The sequence below is a fragment of the Capsella rubella genome, unplaced genomic scaffold (genome assembly GCF_000375325.1).
Source record: "Capsella rubella cultivar Monte Gargano unplaced genomic scaffold, Caprub1_0 scaffold_5, whole genome shotgun sequence".
In the NCBI taxonomy this organism is placed as follows: Eukaryota; Viridiplantae; Streptophyta; class Magnoliopsida; order Brassicales; family Brassicaceae; genus Capsella; species Capsella rubella.
The window spans coordinates 2,289,819-2,311,264 of record NW_006238919.1 but is presented as its reverse complement, the minus strand read 5'-3'; the positions used below and the strand labels follow the sequence as shown (position 1 = coordinate 2,311,264).

Here is a 21,446-nt window from a genome sequence, read left to right as displayed (position 1 = left end):
CAAAAAAGGTAGCCGTCACTACAGTGTTATTACGTATTCATTATTTTATATCCAAACAATAATATATACATATTTATCTGATCAATAATAATAAATATTTTTAAACTGCAAATTTCGGTATTATCATGGCGTCTCTTTCGATCTCATTCGTTTTGACCTCTCTATCTATCTGTACGTTTAAAGTATTCGCTAAAATGCTTTAAGCTCAGGCAGCATCCACCACCAAACCAAAAACAGAACATAAGTAGAAAAACATAAATATCCTTCTTTCTTTGGTTCTTCTTCTTCTTCCTTAAAGACTTTTAGGACAAAAAAAAAGGTCAGTTTTTTTGCTTTTTGGTTCTCGTGAACTTTGTTTTTTTCAGTTTCCTTTTTTTTGTTTTGTGTTTATCAAGAATAAGAAACGGTTTCTTAACCGCAAATCTCTCTACTCAAATCTGTGAATCAACCCATGTGAGACTTTTAAAGCTGTATCAGAGGAAAGATTTGATTTTGTTTGTTTATAGTATATTGTTTTAAGAGACTTGTGTGTTGTTGCAGAGAGCTTCGTAAATAAGAATAAACTCCAGCTCTTTGTTTACTTCTTTTTTGAGTTTAACCGATTCCAAAAGTTTCGATTTTTTTTTTTGGTTTATATATATATATCTCAGGAAGAAGAAGGTGTTGGCTGATTCTTGAGATGGGTTTGTGTTAAAGTTTCAAGTTTGAAAGGTTCAATTCCAAGTTCAATGGAGCCTCCAGAGGGATTTCGAGCTTCTCTGTTGCAATTCTTACTCTTTCTTCCTTATTTCATTGGATTGCTGTTTCTTGGTTTCATCAAAGGTGAATCTTTACTTCAATTTATATCATTGTTTCTATCTCTGGCACTTTGATATGGTAATCTTCCTCTTTAATGAACAGCACACTACTTAAAGGTCTAAGCTTTAGATGATTGTGAGGGTTTTTTCTTCTTCTTCTGGTGATAAGTAGAAACATTAACTCAACAAAGAATTTGACTTCTTTACATTGTTGTTGACTTTGTAGCTGGTTCCTTAATTGTTCTCCCCTAATGACTTTTCCTTGGTCGTTTTTCTAATGCCATGGCTTTTTCAATTACAATAATGTTTGAATCTTGTAGTAGTTAAAGGTTCATCAACACTGTCTAGTGTTTTCTTGTCAATGAAGTTCTTGGACTTGTTTTGAATCATATTTACTATTGTAATGGCCTGGACTCTGGAGTGGTTTTTTTGATCCAAAAGACTCTTTCTTTGTTGCTTAGGTATCATTTTGTGCCCACTCGTATGCCTCATTGTGACTATAGGCAACTCTGCTGTCATACTGAGTCTTTTGCCAGTTCACATCGTTTGGACTTTCTGGTCAATCGTGAGGTAACTTAAATCCTCAGTCCCTTTGCTATCCCTCTCAATGACGCTAAAGACGTTCTAATTTTGGTTTGTCTAATATGCAGTGCCAAACAAGTAGGACCAATCTTGAAGCTCTTTCTATGCCTATGTCTTCCTGCAGCCATAATTCTCTGGCTGATTCTTAGTATTGTGGGGAGTGTTTTGGGAGGAGCTTTATATGGTTTTCTCTCCCCTATTTTCGCCACCTTTGATGCTGTTGGCGAGGGAAAGCCTTACCCGTTCTTCCATTGCTTTTACGATGGAACTTGGAGCACCGTCCAACGCAGCTTCACTGTTGTCTGTGATTTTAAAGATGTTTGCTTTCACTCATACTTCTCACTCATGGATGAGCTTAGACAGTGTTGCCCTGATCGCAAATATTTTGAAATAAGGTATTTATAATATGCCCATTCTTGGTCTCCCTTGTGAAACTGATCATTCGGTAGCGCCTTACATCTTCTATCTATTTTCTCAGGGTACTTCAACTTCCAGGGGCTTTGGTAGTTTCAGTTCTCGGGATTCTTGTTGATTTCCCGGTTATCTCACTTGTAGCCATATGCAAAAGCCCATACATGCTGTTCAAAGGATGGCACCGTTTGTTTCACGACTTGATTGGACGGGAAGGTCCATTCTTGGAGACAATGTGCGTTCCCATTGCAGGCCTCGTGATCTTACTTTGGCCTTTGGCTGTCACGGGTGCAGTTATTGGATCAGTTGTCTCTAGTATCTTCCTAGGTGCTTATGCGGGAGTAGTCTCATATCAGGAATCATCGTTTTACTATGGACTCTGCTTCATAGTTGCCTCTGTGTCCATTTATGACGAGTATAGCACCGATATACTTGACATGCCTGAAGGATCTTGTTTTCCAAGGCCGAAATATCGAAAAAAGGAAGAGGAACCAACACCTTTTTCTGGTCCTATACCAAGACTAGGCTCTGTCAAGAACGCGTCATCTGTGAGAGTAGGATCAGTCCGAGTCCCTATGATTGATATTAAGCCTCTCGACGTAAGCACACACATATATTCACCAAACTCAATATGAAAAATCAAATCTTTTTTCGGTTTTGACGTAGATGTATGTATGCAGCTGTTGGATGAGCTCTTTGTGCAATGTAGGAGATTTGGAGAAGTTTTGGCGACAAAAGGACTGATAATTCCGAAAGATATCGAAGAAGCGAGATCTAGTAAAGGCAGCCAAGTGATCAGTGTTGGTTTACCCGCTTATTCACTTCTTTTTGAGATTCTACGCTCAGTCAAAGCCAATTCTTCTGGCTTGTTACTAAGTAAATTTTCAATCTTTTCCTTTTAATATTTTCATATAGATTATGATACCTGCTTGAATCATATATCAAGAAACCAACAAATTCAAGCAAAGGGCAGATTTTAATTTGTCTGTATGTTTGTGTAGGTGACGGTGTAACTGAGATAACTATCATGAACCGACCAAAAGATGCATTCTTTGATTGGTTTCTGCATCCGTTTTTGATACTAAAGGAGCAACTGAAAGCTACAAACTTGTCCGAGGAAGAAGAAGAGTACCTCGGAAGATTAGTTTTGCTATTTGGAGATCCAGAGAGGCTAAAGAGCTCGAATGTCATTTCCACTTCTCCTCCTCTCACCGAGCGTAAAAGAGCTGAGCTTGATGCCTTTGCACGCAGGTAAAAAACCGACTTAAAAGATTCGATCTTTTTCGAGCAATTTGGTTTCTTTTTCTCAACAAAAAGATTCCATGTCTTTGTGTGTTTATTAGGATTCAAGGGCTAACAAAAACAGTATCAAGATATCCAACATTTCGTAGACATTTTGTGGCATTAGTGAAGAAACTATCAGAAGATTTGGACTTGAAAGACAACGGTTCGATTAAGGATGAGTCTATAACAGAACCGCCAGCCTCGGTTAATATAATTACTCGGATATTTAGTCAGAGATCGGTCAGAAGAAAAGGAAGTGTCAATGGATCCGATCAAGAATCGCAAAAGGGTGTTACACGAAGTGTAGATATAGTTTAAACATGAGACATGTTGGTGTGGATATGTTGGGACTTAAAAGCCTCTTTGGTTCTTTGCTGATCCATAAACTTGTCATTCCTTGTAAAGATTTTTCAAATGTTTTTTGTTTTGTTTATGAACTGTTCATAATTTTAGTATTATCAAGGTAAGTAACAATGATAAGAACGATTTTGTCATCTTCATCTTCTTCTTATGTTTTCATTGTTGCAACAGCATTCATTTTTGGCTCCCTCATTTACAAAACTGCACAACGTTCTCCTCCTGTCTTTAGAAACGGGACGCAGTTCTTCTCGTTTTCCTCTTTTTCATTAGGCGCAGATATCCAATCAAATTAAGCCACGTGTATTACACTTTTCGAGACGAGCACGCGCCTTTGAAAATATCTAGTGGTGTGTTCGCCACGATTAACTAAAGTCGGTATCCATAATGAACGGTCAAAATCATTTGTAACGTTACTTGTTCTAAAGATCTACGGCTCTTCTACGTAGATGAAGCTAAGCCTCACATTTACAAATATGCACACGTAGCTAATCTCCTGTTTCTCTCTATATATATTTATATTTTATTCTTTAAATCGTCAATGTTGGCTAATTTCGGGTTATTAAAAATTAATTTCTTCTGAAAAATATAAATATTTTGAATTAATTTTTAAGCCATTTTCAGATTTCTCTGAGAAAAAGAAAAAAAATGGCGTCTGGTTTGATCGGAAGACTGGTAGGAACGAAGCCGTCGAGATTAACCACGGCGGCGAGGTTAATGCCGGCGAGATGGACCTCTACAGGAGCGGAGGCGGAAACAAAAGCTTCGTCTGGCGGCGGCGGCGCCGGAAAAGATTCGAAATTGAAGACGTTTCAGATCTATCGATGGAACCCAGATAACCCTGGGAAGCCAGAGCTTCAAGATTACCAGATCGATCTCAAGGATTGTGGTCCGATGGTTTTAGATGCTTTGATTAAGATCAAAAACGAGATGGATCCATCTCTAACGTTCCGTAGATCGTGCCGTGAAGGGATCTGTGGTTCATGTGCTATGAACATTGATGGGTGCAATGGGCTTGCTTGTTTGACGAAGATTCAAGATGGAGCATCGGAGACGACGATTACACCGTTGCCTCATATGTTTGTGATTAAGGATTTGGTTGTGGATATGACCAATTTTTATAATCAGTATAAGAGTATTGAGCCGTGGTTGAAGAGGAAGACTCCTCCGTCTGTTCCTGGGAAGGAGATTTTGCAGAGTAAGAAGGATAGAGCTAAGCTTGATGGGATGTATGAGTGTATTCTCTGTGCTTGTTGCAGCACATCTTGTCCAAGTTACTGGTGGAACCCTGAGTCTTACCTTGGTCCAGCTGCTTTGCTACATGCTAATAGGTAACTCTATAAAAAGATAGAATTGTTTGGTTGTGTGTGAAATGGGTTGTTGAAATTGGATTCTTATTGGGGGAACTGGTTGCAAATTGTAGTTACTAGGAAGCTTCTATATTGGACTCTGCTTTGGGGAAATTAGTATATCTTGTTGTTTATAGCTGCATTGATTCCACTTATGTTGGTTCATTCAAATCTGTGTTGCTGTCTTGGTGTTTCCAACTTTTAATCTTAGAATCTGATTCGGAATTTGCATGGATGGTTGGGAAGGTTTGTATGTCTTGTTGGTAGCTGTATTGATTACACATATGTGATTCAATCTAGTCTTTTTTGCTGTCTTAGGTGAAATCACATTTTGAATGTTTTGGTTTGGGAAGCTGATTGCTTCTGACCAGGTTATTAGATAAAGTATTGATCTTTCGATGTGTTTGTTAACAAGAGACTTGTTTGACATGTATGCAGGTGGATAAGTGATAGTCGTGATGAGTACACAAAGGAGAGACTTGAAGCTATTGATGATGAGTTCAAGCTTTACCGTTGCCATACAATCTTGAACTGCGCCCGTGCTTGTCCAAAGGGTTTGAACCCAGGCAAACAGATCACACACATCAAGCAACTTCAGCGTTGAATCAGCTAAGTTTGTGTACGGTACACAGTTGGGAAACTCATCACACCTTAACGTTTGAAGCTAATAACCTTCACAAAACCTTTGGATTTTCAATTCATTATTGTATTGTTGTTGCCAAATATTAGATCTTGAAATGAACTCTTTTGCAAGTCTTCCCAAGTAGATGAGCTTTGTGGTTGTAATCTTGCTGAAAAATCTCCTCTTTTAAGTAATAAAACTCAAGGAAACTTAAACCTCATCTACTTATCATCTACTCTTTTGTGTCCCATGTGCATTGGCTTTGTATAAAAACATTTCATGTACTTGTCTCTGTGCCATGTTTACACATGAACACATCGTGATATATTAACATAGCTTATCAATTTGGTTGCTCAACTTATATGATTGGCTGCGTAAGTATAACTGCAACACAATCAAGCAAGATGACACAGACAACACTAGCTCTGTTCTTTTTATCTTTGGTCATTCTTGGTAGAGCAACTGATGTTGCTCCACCAACCAAACAGTTTCAGTTCTTTCCGAGTTCTCAGGAACATGAGGAGTCTCAGTTTTTTACTGTGGAAGGTACCATAGCTTTAAATGCAAGTTCTAGAAAGAAGTCAGAGGGAACTTGAAGAGAAAGCTCTTGTAATTGAAAGAAACAAACAAGTTCTTACATGCATATTGTTTTTGTTTTTCATCTGCAGGCTGCAACAACGATTGCGAAACATCTTGCTGTGACTGCAATATAGAGAAACAGCCCCCTGTTTGTGTTCAATGTTGCTGGATTTGAGCCTTTATTTAACTTCCATTGACCACTATGTTCATGTATATCTGAAGCTTATGTGCTTTGTTAAACCGACAAAGTTCGAGGACGAAAAAGCTTTGTTTGAGCAACAAATATTTTGGTGACAAAAAAAAAAGAAAAAAAAAGAGCAATAAATATTTACTTGCCGAAACGACGTCATAACATAAAACAGTAAAACACCTCCGTAGCACTCGGAGCCTTTGAAATTCTCAAATTCACAACACCGTTACACATCGTTACGACACGTCATCAAAAACGATCCACCTGTGCAATTCCTCGTTGCTGAGAAGAATCATTCTGATTGGTTGTTTTACATACGACACGGATCGCAAATACAAAACAATCTTAACCGTTGATAACTAAACAATTTAACGGACAAGAACAAAACATTTTCATCTCTTCCTCAAGCATAAAATAATGAATGACGCGGATCATGAGGGTACAAACAATCTCAACCATTGATAAGCCAGAAGATCTAACGGACAAGAACAAAACAATCCATCTCTTGCTTCGAATATAAAGTCTCAATCTCTGTGAATCAATCGAACACAGCCTCTCTCTCTCTCTCAGCAATCAAAACTATCAAAAGCTTCAATTTTCATTTTCAAGAATTAGCAAATGGCTAGAACCAAGCAGACAGCGAGGAAATCAACCGGAGGAAAAGCTCCAAGGAAGCAACTCGCGACGAAGGCTGCGAGAAAATCAGCTCCGGCCACCGGAGGAGTGAAGAAGCCACACAGATTCCGTCCAGGAACAGTGGCGTTGAGAGAAATCAGGAAATATCAAAAAAGCACCGAGCTTTTGATCCGTAAGCTTCCGTTCCAGAGACTAGTTCGTGAGATTGCTCAAGATTTCAAGACTGATCTGAGGTTCCAGAGCAGTGCTGTCGCGGCTCTCCAAGAAGCAGCTGAAGCTTACTTGGTTGGTTTGTTTGAGGATACTAACCTTTGTGCGATTCATGCTAAAAGGGTTACGATTATGCCTAAGGATATTCAACTTGCAAGGAGGATTAGGGGTGAGAGAGCTTAAGATAAGGAAGACGAAGAAGAAGATTAGTTTAGATTCACTCTTTTTTTGTTTCCTCTGTTTGTAGTTTTTTTTCTGTTTAGAAGTGTCGTCCAGATGTTCGATGAAATTCCTAAATGAAAATTTATTCTAGTTTTCTATTCAACTTGGTAACTTTAATCTGATTTGAAAATTGCATATAAACCAAGCGTTCTCATGAGTGATTTGATTCTGAAGTTTACATTTTGGAGAATGGTTCTCCTCATGGACTTTGAAACGTCTCTGTTTCTTCATAGTTTATTATGTTTCAACTAAGTCATGAAATTGCCAATTTGTGTAATGGTTCTTCAATATTGACTTTACACTTTGAAGCTTACTCTTTAATGTTTACTACTATATCCAAAAAGAGGAAAAAAGTTGTTTGTCATCGAAACGTAAGCCCCGTTCAGTTAGTCCGGACAAAGGACCAGGTGAATAACTGTCGTAATACGAACGGCCATGATATCATCCGGTAGAGAAAGCTCCACACACGTGTCTCAGCTTTAAATCTCTCCACCGCATGATTCTCTCGTTACCAAGAACGCATCTCTGCGCACAAGTGGCCCGGGGACTTTCCTGGGTCGGAACTTCGACAAGCCGTGATGACCCATTCACCTCTTCAATGACGTTTAGATCTTTGTCATTTTTACAACTAATATATACAGATGTGGTATTATCCAACTCATCGATGTGGGATTTGAGGTGCGTTTAAAATTTCAATTTACACAGTCCAGCCCCAGCTCAAATTGGCAGGACAGAGGGCTCAGAGGCCCAAATAGTGGCAAAGATGGTTGCAGAGCACTTCACAGTCGCACATGTCCCAGATTGGTTGCATTTGGAGTACTCACGACACACAAAACCAAAAGACTAATATTTTTATTCGGTCCTTTGATGAGTAACTAAACTTGGAAGATGTTAGACTAATGGTTTGATGAGGTGAGCCAGGCCTATGCTATAGTGCAACGCATGGGCGACTCGCAAGAATCCAGATAGCAAGCTACCTTAATGGACTCTTCCCCTTAAAAAATAGAGTTAATATCGTGTGAACCGATGGTCCACATATCAGATATTAAACTGATAAGAACAGATACTACACTTGATCTTAGCCAAAAGGCCGAGAAAGGTATGAAATTGTTGTTGGGCTCGACCTCTCTTTATATACTTGAAGAGAATATGATCTATGTTATCTAGCCAACGATGTGGGACAAATACAAAGTAATAATGTCAGAACCTCAAATCCAAGAAGTCATGTTCTGCTTTTTCTTTCTTCTTGTCAATTGCAAGAGATCTTGAATTATTTAATTATCTGCACGTTATCTATAACAACAACTCATTGACTTGATCCACAAACTACTCTTGTTTTGTTGGATGCGTTTTGACTCCATTAATAAAGCTCTTCTTGGCTTATATATCATTCAAGCTAACTTCCAATTCCAAAAAGAACTTTTTCTCTCTTTGAATTGACTCCATTAATGAGAGATGAGACGACAAGGTCGGCAACATGGTCTAGTCAGAAGTTATCGGATTCTTCCACCACCGCTTCACACAAGACCGGTCAACTCTTTGACTTCACCTCAAACCTCTGAGTTATTTACCAAATCGCCTTCAAAACCGACCAAAGCTCACCGGAAAGTGTTGCCTGGCCAGGTCCATTGGGTGAGATCAAACGACATTGCTTCGTCAAGCTACAAACTGTTGACGTGGAGGGTCAAGACTAGCTCCGGATCTGAACCTGTTTTGAATCTCCCTGGTTTCTTGGATCTTGACAATTGTAAAGACAATGTAGTACAAGGAGATGAAGAAGCTGGAGTTGAAACGATGAAGATAGAGAGTAGTAGTGGAGATAAAAGCGAGAAAGAAGATGGTGGTGGGTCTCATGATTATGATGAAAGTATGAGTTTTTATGATGTGGGGATGATGATGATGGAACATGTGTTAGATGACGATGAAGAAGATTCAGATGGTTGGTGCTTGGTCTGAAAAGAAACAACTAATGATGTCTCCCTCACGTGGATCAGCTTTTTCATTTTTTCTTTTGTGAATGTTTGTTAATTTGTTTATTTTACATTATCCTTTATGTAAAGTTGATAGCTTTATCATCAACAACAATCCAATTCAAGATTAAGATGAGATCAAATCAAGAAACTGGAGTATGGTGCTCTTTCATTACATAGTAAAGACAGATAACAAAGATTTAAAGAGAACAAAACAAAACGAAGCTATTTCCAGTTTTTGCTTTTCCTATTGCACTCGGGACTCTTTTCCAAACTGGTGAGAAAAGAACATAATCGGTGCCATCTACTTAACGAAGTTGTTGCGGTTTTATCACTACAAGCTTGATCGAAACTCGAACTCGATCTTTTTATTCTCCCATTAGCCCTTCTTGCAGACTGTGTACACGTTTTCAAAGTTGTATTCTTTAAGCTTCTTTGGGTCTCTATGATGATTATTCTCTTACAGTCTTTGGCTTCAAACAACAAAGAAACTGCTTCTTCTTCTTAGTCGTCTCTCTCTGCGCGAAAAGAAAGCAACCGTGAAATGAGAAACATATTCTTTTGATGTTTCACATGAGATTTGAATAGACAAACAAAATAGCCTTTACCTTTTTACTGCTTTGATTCTGATCTTGAGTTTTAGAATTGCCCTTAAAACAGCTGTTGGTTATAACAAAGAAACAACATATAATCAAAACCAGGATAAACAAATCAATCTAATGCAAGGAAGAAACAAAACACACAAGAGTATGGTTTACCTAAAGAGACTGAATCTTTGGCGAGGAACTGGTTTTTCTTCGATCTGAGCTATCGGTCTTTCGCTGCATTTTGTGTTACAATAAAACCAATCAGAAAAACAAAGACTGTTACCTCCACACAAACTTTGTGAAATCACAAACTAATACCTTCTTTTCTCTGTTAAAGAGATCTCATCTAGAGATTTGTGAGGAATAGTTTTCTCCAGAGACAATCTAAACACTGGTCTGTTCTTAGTTATCGATTTCCTCTGTTTCTCCTTTTCACCAAAAGACCAATCCTCCTTCAACAACTCTTCCTCTTGCTTCTTCACCTCCTTATCATCATCATCACCACCACCACCAACCATACCATTTTCCAATCCATCAGTCACATCATCCGCAACAACGGGCTTGTTATCCGAAACAACAACAAGACCACCAATCTGAAAACTGTTTCTGACGCTTCCTTCATCATCATCATCATCATCATTAACATCTTCTTGCTGATACTTATACACAGGAGGAGGAGGAGGAGGAGGCTGAGTTTCCAAAGTATGAAGCAAAACCTCAGCAGGAGTAACGGTAGGCTGCTCTTCCGTTGCAGCTTTCTTGGCTTCGGCTATTCTCTTGTAATGAGCTTCAAAGAAAGCTTTCTTCTGTGCAACGGATCCAGGACGAGAGTATTTCTCAGCTTCTTCAACATACTTCTTATGAGAAAAGCTTGACCATTTCCCCCATTCAAGATTCTCTGTCATAAATTTCCCAAATGATATCGATTGGCTTAACGCATGAATCGTATTGTCCTGCAAACAATCCAATACACACAACAAGCAACAACAAATCAGAGAAAAGCTTAATCCAAAATTTACAAACTTTCAAATTTAACAAACCAAAAGCGTTTCCTTTTGCATCAATCGTTAGTTCACTGTATCTATAAGAAACCCAAACAAAAAAAAAAAAGCGAACTTTCTATTCAATTTTCATGGAAAATCTGAGAAAATTTCATTTATTAAGAGAAAGATTTCCAAAAACGAAATATCAAAAAAGGTCAAATTTTTCTTAGTGGGTATTCATCAAAAACGTATAAACAGCCCAGTTTCCATCAAATTTTCCCGGAGAATTCACAAAAAACAAAAATTTTCCCGGAAACTTTTTCTCTAATGAAGGAATCAATGAATTGTAAGAACAATAAAAAAAAACGAACCTCATGAGAATCGTTACGGGTAATAGGAGCTGCAAAAGAATAAGAATGAACCAGAACTGCAGATTCACCCATTTCTCAAACCTCAAAATCAAACCCAGAAAATAAAAGGAACCAAAAAAAAAAGAAAAAGCTTTAATTTCTCTCTCTCTCTCTCTCTAACTCAGCTCTGAGAATATATATTTTTCTCTGGAGAGTGTTTATTCTCGTCAACCTAACGTCTCAAGAAATTCAAAAAAAAAAAAAAAAAAGAGAAAATAGTTTGTGTCGTCGTTTTGAAAGGAACTGAGATTTTTTTATTTGGTCTCTCAAAGAAGAAGAAGAAGGTTAAAGAAGAGACACATGAATGTATGAGTTATGTGGTGGGGAAAGCTCCTGAAGAATATATTTAGATCTGGGTCCCTTGAACTAGGAGATGTTGAAGAAGAAGATAAAATCAAACACACAACGTTTTTGTGTTATTATAACATTTGATAATAATATTTGAGGATGAGAATGAGAAATTATATTAAAAAACAAAAAAACTGCGGAAAAGAAGAGAAATGAATTTGAAGTGGTTGAGAATTGAAGCGAAAGGAAAAGAAAATTAAAAAAAAAAAACAGAGAAATTCTGGAAACTTGGTCTTCGGAACCGATTTTTGAGTTTTTTTTTTCTTTTTTTTTTTTGTTAAAGAGATTATTAATTTTTTTTTTTTAATTTATGAAACGTTTAGTGTAAGCTATTTTTGGAAGTTTATTTAATTTTAAAAGAATAATTAAAGGGATAACATTACCTTTTTTTGGAGAAATTAGGGAAGAATTTAAAAATCTAGAATTTAAAAATGAAAACGTTACTTATGATTTATTGAATGTCTTGTACTACTTTGTAGTGAGGACATGTTTATTAAGATAATGTCATTAAGACAATTTATACCTTTACAGATTTATTATTCTCGTCAGCCGATTTATTTTTATTAGAAAAGTAAAATAGATTTTATTACATCATCATTTTTTTTTGTTCAATAACTCTAATCACGAAATTGTTTGAAAATAATTTAGTTACCTGCATCAAATTGACATTGAAACGTTTACTAAATTTTTGTATCAGTCAAATGGAAATTTAGGACAATTTTATAGGGTTTTATTTATTTAGTTTTTTGATATTGGATATTAAAAAACGCTTTGGATAAAGAGATTCAAAATGGTTGTTTCCAAGAAGATTTTAAATTTTTAACGATTTTGTAGCTCATCGAGGAAAGATGAAGTAGTACAACAATTATATATTTAACCTTGTTTTAGGGAATAGTAATCTCATATTGTATTGAAGAAGTTAAATATACAGCTAATTAAATTAAAGATTTAAGAGACTGTAATCAAAGTAACACATAATTTTTTTTCTTTCGAAATGCTGTAAAAATATTATTATGATTATGAAATTAATTCCAAAAAAAATCTATGCATACGTAGAAGAAGCAATTAAAACTGTAATTATTTTTCAATTAAATTTATTTTTTGATAGGTGAGTTGGGTGGGTTTAAGTAGATGAAGTATGAGGTATCAACGTTGGTGTGTATAACCGATTACTAGAGTATTTTGTAACACACACAAAAAAAAAACATATTTAGAATTGTTAAGTAATCTGTCTCTTGGTACCACCATACATTACAATTCAACCATCACAGAAAGCTACACTATTTCTTCCAATTTCCTCCTACTTATAATATCAAATGATAAACATAATTAAAAAAAAAACGATAACATAACCACATTAATTAATGATGGCGTTGACAAAGAAATATATAAATTATATGTAAAATATGTTCTATTAACTTAAGATTATGTGTGTAGAATATGTCTGATAGCTCAAAAATTTATAGTATACGAAAACGATTTTGATGACAATGAAACATTTTGAAAAATCAAAGATGCAAAATATTATATATTACATTACCGTCTGATATACACTATTCATATTAAAAAACTTACTAAGATATTTGTTTTACATTAATAAAATAACTTAATATCTTAGGAGACTTCAAGATTAAAAAAAGGTTCATTATTGTTATTTGATTTTTTAGTTTATTAGTCGTTTTTGCAGAATATTCGTGGTTTTGTAACCACGCCTAGTGAGTGAGTGTGGCTTTTACGGTCCGAATGTCTCGCACGTGCAAGAACACATCATGTGATATGTGTGATACGAAAACTCAATAGACTGCATTTGTTATTTTCATGAACTTTATACATTGGTTATTGCTCCAAAAAATATAATTTACATTCTTTGAATTATAATCTCTAAACACTACAAAAAAAAATAACTATACTTTGGTAATTTTAGAAGAAGAAAAAAAAAATGAAAGTATGGTATTTTGAAGAATTTCGCCTTTGTTTTTTGTAGGCCTGGGCATAATATCCGGTACCGAAGAACCGTACCCGGTACCAAACCGATAAAAGCGGTATCGGGTAGGGTTCGGGTTAAGCAAAAATACCGAATGGGCTCACAAGGCTTGGTAAAATGGATTTCGGTCCGGGTTCGATTTGTAACTTAAGTTAAATGGGCTACCGTTTTATACCCGTTTAAACCTAAAGGCCTAAAAAGGCCTTGACCCACTAAGCTTTAGACGACATTGTTCCCAATTGTCATAGGCTATTTGAACTTGTTCTATCTTTTTTCTTAAAGTTGGTTGTGAGATTATTAAACTTACCGTTATGGTATTCGGTTGTGTTATGTTGAAACTTAATGTTATGGTTTAAATTTATAGTTTATTCGGTTATTTCTAGTTATTTAATCGGGTATCTTGGGTTTTAATCGGTTATTTGAGTACTTTTTTACTCAAATAAACCGAACCGATTATAACCCGGAAAAATTTCGGGTTAATTCGGATTTTGTATTGAAATAGAAAACCGCTCCGAACCCGGTCAGTTACTAACCATACCGAACCGATTTTTTTGTAAATTACCGAATGGGATCTATAAGTCTTATACCGATATACCCGAAACCCAAATGGGTAGAATCGAAACCCGATTGGATACCCGATTGCCCAGGACTAGTTTTTTGGTTGAACAAAATAAAATAAAAATGAAAGTTGTAGAACCAAAACATTATTTTGATCACAAATTACAAGGGTTTTGCATGAGTTTACGAATAATGATTATACTGGTTATAATCTTTTCTTTACAAATGTAACGTTTGATTAATTGTATTCTGTTCTCTAAAGACAACTTCTAGTTCATTCAGCACTAATACCAACAACCAAAAAGCAACAACCGTAACTTTGAGACAAGACAAGAAGATTCTCTGTTTTCTTCAAAAGAAGAATCTATCAAAACACTTTGATCGTCAGAATTATCTCTTTCTCGAAGGAGGAGGTTCACGGCTTAGATTATGCTTTTGAAGAGTCTTGATATAGCTTCTCATAAGACCAAACTTATTGCTCCCAAGCTCGTGGAAATAATCCCATGGATATATCCCTGTTCTATGCAAGTCATCAAACACTAACCTGACAACCCACAAAAAGATTTAGTCCCAAATCGCATTCAGTTATAAGCAAAACAAAAAACACACGTTACGAGTATCCTTATGATATGACCTTGCGGGATTTGAAAGTACCTTACCCCGTAGTTTCCAACTGGTTCCGCAGACATAATTCCTACATACCGCCTTCCAGATATCACCTGATTGAGTAAACATATAAGTTAGGCCAAAGAGTACAGAGTAAAACTTAAAAGAATGCAACTTCTTGCCAAACAGTCTAGAATCTACATGTTGATTTAGTCATGCAATCAATGGACTAGTAACCATGGGGAAAAAGAACAATAGCAGGACTCATAGCTAAGATACTTAATAGATTTCATTTTCAACAAAATCCTTACAGAAGCTAGCTAGTAAGAAGAAAAGTAGTAGCCAAACACAAAGTCGCAAAGAAACAACATCACAACTCATTACTACACCATGCCTCCATCCAATTTAACTATATCACTTAAAGATTGCATCTTTGTTAACACCCGCCAAAGTTCTACAAATGCTCAGCCACTAGAACAGCAAGCTAGTAGTCATAAGGGAGAAAAACAACATCACCACGTATTAGTTAAACAATAGCCTCATCTACATAAATCTTGTCTTAAGTTCCAAGTGTAACGAACTAGTTGTCAAACTTATGGCCACAGGGGATACGCAAAAGCCAAAGAGCCGCCAAACTAGACTTTCTTCTAACCAGAACCAGAATCCATCTAGAACCAAGTATAAGTTTGGAGTAAGAACAACAAGCTAGTGGCCATAAGTTTTTTTTTAGCTGGACCAAAAACAATAAGCCAAAATGAACAAAAAAAGCAGCATCCAATGCCTAATGTAGTCTCTCATAGGTAGCTATCAAATTATTGGTATTAGATTTGTCTAAAAGATGAGCTAAGATAAGAAAGATATCAAAAGTCTATAGTTATGTGGCTAGAACCATCTTTAAAAACGTGATAATCCTTTGGGCAAAATTTACCTTTTCACCACCGATTGATCTGACTTTTCCATCAGCAGCTGGACTATGAATCCTCAAAAACTCTGATGAAAACTTGAACTTGGTTCCATCAGTATACTCTACCTCAACCTTCAAAAACGGGTATTCAACAAATCAGATCCTAAAAAACAAAGATTGAATACATGGGTACCTATAAAAGAGTTAACTTTGCCAAAAAAAAAACAGAGAAACTTAGAATTGAAATCCCAAAAATTCCTGATCGCCATAGATACATAAGAAGAAACAAGCCAAGCTTACATGTTTGGGAGATACAATAGAGAATCCTGAGAGTTTTGGAAAAACAGTAACATCGCTTGTTCCATGAAGTCGCCGAGTTATCACTCTCGTAATCGCCAACATTTCTTTTCCCGGCGACGTTGCCGGAGAAGACGATTCTAGAGCTTCAATCTACCTTCTAAACGTCCTCTTTATTGGGCCTAACTCAAAAAGCCCATTGGGTTTAGTTATAGAAATTAAAAAGTCGCCGTAAGGAGAAAACTATGTCCCACTTCTGCGGCCATAAGTAGTACTTGTTTACAACTTTAGTCAAAGGCAAAGCAAAATCACACCTCAAACGTACAAAAATAATTTAAAGTTGGCTTACAAATTCATAAAAGCTGTAAAAGAAATTACGACATGATAAATAACACGCAACGTATCCGAATCTTTTTTATCACCTGATTTTTTTAAAAACAATTAATTTACATTAGGGTAAATTAATTACTATTAAACGTCAAATTCTGACTTTCTGAGTGAAGTAGAATTTGATTTTATAAAAAAAAAGAAAAAAAACCGTGAGAGAGAGTAATAAAAATTCGTTTTACTTAAAAAAGCAAATAAATATGATCGGAGGAGGAGGAGACCAATGGTTTTGTTTCAGTGAGCCGTTTTTTTTTCTCCTTCTCCGAGTTCGTGACTTTTCTTTATTCTTTCATAGGTTAGGAATAAATAAATAAACACAAAGTAAAATTCCTTATTTTTACCTTTTTTTGCTTCTTTACAAAAAAAAATAAAGAATTACACAAATTCAAAACTCTAAAGCCATCAACCAAAACCAGAAACTTTGACTGGTAAAGGAAACAGAGGAGACGTCGAATTTTTGTTACCGGAGAAAGATAAAGTCAGAGTTTCATCTTCATATAATCAACGGCAAGCGCCGGCGATTTCGGCGGCGTGAGGGATGAAAGTTCGTAGGAAACTCGGTGGTGGTTGCGGCGGAGAAGTCGTTGTTTCGTGGCGGATGTTTTTCTGGTTCGTGATTCTGTTTGTCTTCTCCTTCGTTCTCTTCTCCACCATGTTCATCTTTAAAGGTAGTTTTTTTTTTTTGACTCGTAACGTTTTTTTTTTTTTTCCTTTCAAATTCGAATGATTTGTTTATGAGAAACTGTTCAAATTTACAGGAAAGTTTCGTCCGGTGGTTCGTTCGACGATAAGCTTCTCAACGGCGAGGGAAGTTCTCGCCGACTCTGTAACGTCTTCTCCGGCAGTTACGATTCGTGAAGCAGTGAAATTACCTGAGCAAACACTGGTTTTCCTAAAATACCCTCAGTCCCTTCGGTTATTTACGAAAAACGATCTCGTTTGCGTTTTCTCCGGTGCGTCGAAGCTACGGAAAGCTTATCCGACGGCTGTGGATAAAGACAAATTCGGAGGACAGATCGTGCGGTGTCCCGAGACGCCTCGTGGCCACACCGTATCGCTCGCTATTTCGAGATGGACGGCGGATGAGCATCTCCCGGCGGGGCCAACTCACCGGTGGGATTGGCTTGTTTACGACGCTGTGATCGACTACGATAACTCCACGGTGGTTTTTGTCAAGGGGCTTAATCTACGGCCAGGAAGAGTTGCTGACGTGTCTAGATATGAGTGCGTGTACGGCTGGGATTTCACGAAGCATAATCGGTTAATAAGATCAGATGTCATCTCCGCGGCGCAGGAGATCGTACGTTGTAGAACACCGTTAGCTGTATTGGACGGCCCAAAAGCGGCTCATGGGCCTGTAAAAGTCTCGGTTAGAATCAAAGGAGGAACTGGTATGCTTCCTTCGATTGCTCAACCGGGTCGGATTATTAAACCGCTGAGGAAGAAGCCGTTTCAGATGTGCGTTTGTACTATGACGCGAAACGCAGCCGCGGTTTTGAGAGAGTGGGTGATGTACCACGCCGGAATCGGCGTTCAACGGTGGTTCATCTACGACAACAACAGCGACGACGATATCATCGCCGAGATCGAGAATCTCGAAAGCCGCGGTTACAACATCTCGAGACATTTCTGGCCATGGATCAAAACTCAAGAAGCAGGATTTTCTAATTGCGCGATTCGTGCAAAGAGCGATTGCGATTGGGTTGCGTTTATCGACGTCGACGAGTTCTACTACATCCCTTCCGGTGAAACCCTAACTTCCGTCATCAAAAATTACACAACCTCCGACTCAATCGGCGAAATTCGAACGCCGTGCCACAGTTTCGGACCGTCGGGATTGAGATCTCAGCCACGAGATGGAGTCACTGCGGGATACACTTGCCGTGTAATTTTACCGGAGAGACACAAGAGTATAATCCGGCCGGAAGCAATGAACGCGACGCTGATCAACGTCGTTCACCATTTTCACCTCAGAGATGAATTCACGTTTGCTGACGTGGATAAGGATGTAATGGTAATTAACCATTACAAGTACCAGGTCTGGGAGGTTTTCAAGGAGAAGTTTTACCGGAGAGTCGCGACTTACGTGGCGGATTGGCAAAACGAAGAGAACGTCGGGTCGAGAGATCGGGCACCCGGTTTAGGAACCAGACCCGTTGAACCACCCGATTGGTCTGAGAGGTTCTGTGAGTTGAATGATACGGGGTTAAGAGATCGGGTGTTTCAGATGTTCAAAAACAGTAAAACGCAGCGTTTGATTTGGGATAAAACGGATGACGCCGAAGTTAACTTTAAAACAGGCTCGTCGGCCCATAATAGAATAGATCGAAAGATTAAAAAACAGTTTAATAAAGCCCATTAGCCAAATATAACCCCTTTTTTGGTTTCCACAGTGGAATATTGAGGACACGTGTCGGATTTTTCTGCTGTAACTTTTGGTCGAGTAGTGTAGTAAAAAGTAAATACTAAATAAGGAAAATCAAATCTTGTCTAAAAATGTTAATTGCGAAAAATGTCAACAGGCCCACTAAAGGCCCAATAAGAATTACCGTTGCGAAGAAATCAAGATTTTTAAAAAAGATAATCTGACCGTTGGGAAATATATTCTCTTTCCCAATTCTTTTTCGTATCTCCTCTTCTTCTTCTCGGGAGCGTTCTCTGAAATCTCAAACCCTCGATCCAGAGAATGGTGAATGAATCACCATCGAGAGTTACTACTCACCGATCTGGAGATGGATCAAAGGAAGCATCGATCATGAGAGAGAAGAATGGTGAAAACGCAGAGATTTTCATCAGTCCGAGATTCAAATCGGCGGCGGCTTTGGCGGGTTGGGACGAAGAAGATCTGATCATCGCTAGCTTCGTGGTTGAAGATACTCCTGAAAGAAGTACGTCTAAACGAAGGAGACGTTCCAATTTGTTGTTTAAATCAACCCCTCCTTCAGGTTCTTCAAGAAGGTAAACCAAAGTTTGAATTTTTTTTTTTTTTTTTTTTAAATGAGAAATCTGGGAGATGGGTTCATTATATTTTGAGAAATTGAGAATTCTGGGAGATGGGTTTATTGAATATTTGTAAAATTTTGAATCTTTTTTTGGATCCCAGGAAGCAGAGAGTTAAGCAGAATCTTGCCCCCTTACCTGTTATTGATCTTGATGAAGTAATCAGACATGAAGGTACTTTTTTAGAATTAGCTTTTTGGAAACATTAGGATATATGAAATTAGTGACAGAGATAAAGTTTTATTGAATCTGTTGTGGTTTGTTGATAAGCCTCTGATCGTATCATTTGTAGAAGAGAAATCTGCAGAGAAGAAGAAAAAGAAAAGAGAGATGGAAGCAGAAAAACAAGAAGAGAAGAAAATAGATAAAGATGAGAAGATATTTTCAGAGCAGAACTCAATTCCTGTTGTGCTTCCTTGCATAGATAAGCTTCGAGATGAATTGTCTTGCGCGGTATGAATCTGAAACTATTCTGTTTTCCCCAGTACATTCATTTAAGGTTCTTGAACTTGAAATTGAGTTCTTTTTATTTTTGCAGATATGTCTTGAGATTTGCTTTGAACCCAGTACTACAACTTGTGGACACAGGTAGGTTAACTACAAGTCTACAACACATAAATTATCTCTGTATAGCGAATTTGGTACTGAAAATGTTCAATTTTGGTTCTCCATAGCTTCTGCAAAAAGTGTTTGCGATCTGCGGCGGATAAGTGTGGAAGGAAGTGCCCTAAATGCAGGCAATTGATAGGGTAAAACGGATGAGACTTGATGAGTTTTTAATCGAAAATTTTGAGATTTATCTAATGATGTTATATGTCTGTGTAGAAATGGAAGATATTGTACGGTTAATACGGTTCTTTGGAACACGATCCAGCTTCTGTTCCCTAAAGAAGTTGAAGCACAGAGAGCTGCTTCTGCTAACTTGAAAGGCAAAGAAACGCCGAGTCCTAGAAACAATAACCAAAGGCTAAGAAGCAGAAACAGAGAAGCTGCATCCTTTCAAGAAAGGTTGCAAAGAGAGGATATTTCGAGATTGCTTGTATCCGAAGAGAGAAGCGAGAGGAGCGAGAGAAGGAGGAGAAACGCAAGTAGTATGAGGTTGGACCAAGATAGGGATGCTGCATTAGCCTTGCGGTTGCAGCGGCAGGAGTTTGCTTCTGCGTTTGGCGTAACGACGGCTGAAACTTCTTCTTCATCGGTTTCTAATCTGTCGCTAGCAAGAGCTAACCTGCGAGCTTTGGCGGCAAGAGCTGTTCGCAGGCAAGGATCAACATCTTGAATGAGATTCATCATCATCTTTAGCCTGAATCTGCCTCGGATATAGGCCATTATTCAGTTCCTTATTCCTGAAATTTCTGTAATCTCCATAGAATCTGCTCTCTAATACTTTTAAGCAAATCTTACAGCATACAGTTTTGCTCTTTCATCGTACAGCAAGCAACCTAGAATGAAAGAAACTAGAGAAGCTAACAAACTAGAACACGTCAACAGGTATCTTGACAGAGAGAGGTTAGCCTGTGGTGATACGGATACCGATACGGTTCTAGTATCTTCAGCAGCATCTCTGACACTTCATGTTCTCCTAAAGGTGGTAACTGAATCATGCTACTCCAAAGATCCTTAGAGGATGAATGAAGAAGCCTATCCACGGATCATATGAGGTATTTTTTCCAAAGTGGTACTAGACGTTTTAAACCAAGATGGTTTCACTCCGAACTGTAAAAATCATCCGCAGCTCCTGTATCAGACACATTGTCAAGACTAAGCCATTAATGTAAATCGGAATCACAATTCTCAGAACCTGTCTTCGGAGATAATATGAGAATATAGATAGGGCATGATGTATTAAAATCTTCTAGATTGAGTTGACCACAAAGACTTCAGAATCAAGAAGTAACCTCAACGAGCCTGAAGGCAATGCATAGAACGTTTTTATCACTTCTCTTAGGCAACCAATCAAGTTCCAGTTTCTGGTGGTGGTGGTGGCAGCTCTTCCTCATCGTTAGGGAAATCTTTGTCGAGAGAAGCATGCCAATCAGTCATAGACACCACCTCTCCAAGCCGCCATTCCATCTCTTGGGGAAAATCACACTCAAGAAGACGGAAAAAACCGTCATGAATGGTCGCCAAATAAGAGTCCTTCTTGCTCACCTTGTCTTTCAAATCCTAGGGG

General features: G+C 37.7%; 8 protein-coding genes and 1 non-coding gene across 10 annotated transcripts; 5 read left to right on the top strand and 4 right to left on the bottom strand.

The window, feature by feature from the left end:
• The first annotated feature begins 156 nt into the window (after window positions 1–156).
• LOC17886837 (uncharacterized membrane protein At3g27390) lies at window positions 157–3,568 on the top strand. The gene is made up of 8 exons (XM_023782997.1): window positions 157–319; window positions 651–822; window positions 1,259–1,367; window positions 1,448–1,774; window positions 1,858–2,389; window positions 2,471–2,666; window positions 2,792–3,041; window positions 3,134–3,568. The coding sequence occupies exons 2-8, from the start codon at window positions 729–731 to the stop codon at window positions 3,390–3,392; spliced, it is 1,767 nt and encodes a 588-aa protein (XP_023638765.1). The 5' UTR covers window positions 157–319; window positions 651–728; the 3' UTR covers window positions 3,393–3,568.
• Window positions 3,569–4,047: 479 nt separating this feature from the next.
• LOC17886248 (succinate dehydrogenase [ubiquinone] iron-sulfur subunit 1, mitochondrial) lies at window positions 4,048–5,686 on the top strand. The gene is made up of 2 exons (XM_006291569.2): window positions 4,048–4,762; window positions 5,219–5,686. Exons 1-2 carry the CDS (start codon window positions 4,080–4,082, stop codon window positions 5,382–5,384), a joined length of 849 nt encoding a protein of 282 aa, XP_006291631.1. The 5' UTR covers window positions 4,048–4,079; the 3' UTR covers window positions 5,385–5,686.
• Window positions 5,687–6,718: 1,032 nt separating this feature from the next.
• On the top strand, window positions 6,719–7,342 carry LOC17885472 (histone H3.2). Its single transcript, XM_006292471.2, has one exon. The coding sequence runs from the start codon at window positions 6,790–6,792 to the stop codon at window positions 7,198–7,200; it is 411 nt and encodes a 136-aa protein (XP_006292533.1). The 5' UTR covers window positions 6,719–6,789; the 3' UTR covers window positions 7,201–7,342.
• A 279-nt stretch (window positions 7,343–7,621) lies between these two features.
• Window positions 7,622–7,826, bottom strand: LOC111830529. The gene is given in 2 exon segments (XM_023782839.1): window positions 7,622–7,721; window positions 7,723–7,826. Coding segments are annotated over 2 exon segments (204 nt in total).
• A 320-nt stretch (window positions 7,827–8,146) lies between these two features.
• On the bottom strand, window positions 8,147–8,342 carry LOC111830802. Its single transcript, XR_002834131.1, has one exon. It is a non-coding gene; the product is annotated as a U2 spliceosomal RNA (small nuclear RNA).
• LOC17886893 lies at window positions 8,208–9,381 on the top strand. Its single transcript, XM_006293006.2, has one exon. The coding sequence runs from the start codon at window positions 8,695–8,697 to the stop codon at window positions 9,193–9,195; it is 501 nt and encodes a 166-aa protein (XP_006293068.1). The 5' UTR covers window positions 8,208–8,694; the 3' UTR covers window positions 9,196–9,381.
• On the bottom strand, window positions 9,353–11,596 carry LOC17884801 (protein WVD2-like 7). The gene is made up of 5 exons (XM_006291528.2): window positions 11,151–11,596; window positions 10,115–10,749; window positions 9,968–10,030; window positions 9,818–9,869; window positions 9,353–9,727 (listed from the first exon to the last, which is right to left on the bottom strand). The coding sequence occupies exons 1-5, from the start codon at window positions 11,220–11,222 to the stop codon at window positions 9,662–9,664; spliced, it is 888 nt and encodes a 295-aa protein (XP_006291590.1). The 5' UTR covers window positions 11,223–11,596; the 3' UTR covers window positions 9,353–9,661.
• Window positions 11,597–14,228: 2,632 nt separating this feature from the next.
• On the bottom strand, window positions 14,229–16,033 carry LOC17886968. Of its 2 annotated transcripts, none has more exons than XM_006291955.2 (4): window positions 15,890–16,033; window positions 15,614–15,721; window positions 14,734–14,798; window positions 14,229–14,623 (listed from the first exon to the last, which is right to left on the bottom strand). In XM_006291955.2, the coding sequence occupies exons 1-4, from the start codon at window positions 15,989–15,991 to the stop codon at window positions 14,470–14,472; spliced, it is 429 nt and encodes a 142-aa protein (XP_006292017.1). In that variant the 5' UTR covers window positions 15,992–16,033; the 3' UTR covers window positions 14,229–14,469. The 2 variants fall into 2 exon arrangements, with proteins under 2 accessions (XP_006292017.1, XP_023638581.1); XM_023782813.1 differs by having other exon boundaries at window positions 14,505–14,623; window positions 14,739–14,798.
• Window positions 16,034–16,657: 624 nt separating this feature from the next.
• On the top strand, window positions 16,658–20,699 carry LOC17885089 (glycosyltransferase family 92 protein RCOM_0530710). The gene is made up of 8 exons (XM_023783432.1): window positions 16,658–16,941; window positions 17,032–18,556; window positions 18,947–19,231; window positions 19,377–19,447; window positions 19,566–19,726; window positions 19,812–19,861; window positions 19,948–20,022; window positions 20,099–20,699. The coding sequence occupies exons 1-8, from the start codon at window positions 16,812–16,814 to the stop codon at window positions 20,550–20,552; spliced, it is 2,751 nt and encodes a 916-aa protein (XP_023639200.1). The 5' UTR covers window positions 16,658–16,811; the 3' UTR covers window positions 20,553–20,699.
• Window positions 20,700–21,446: the final 747 nt, after the last annotated feature.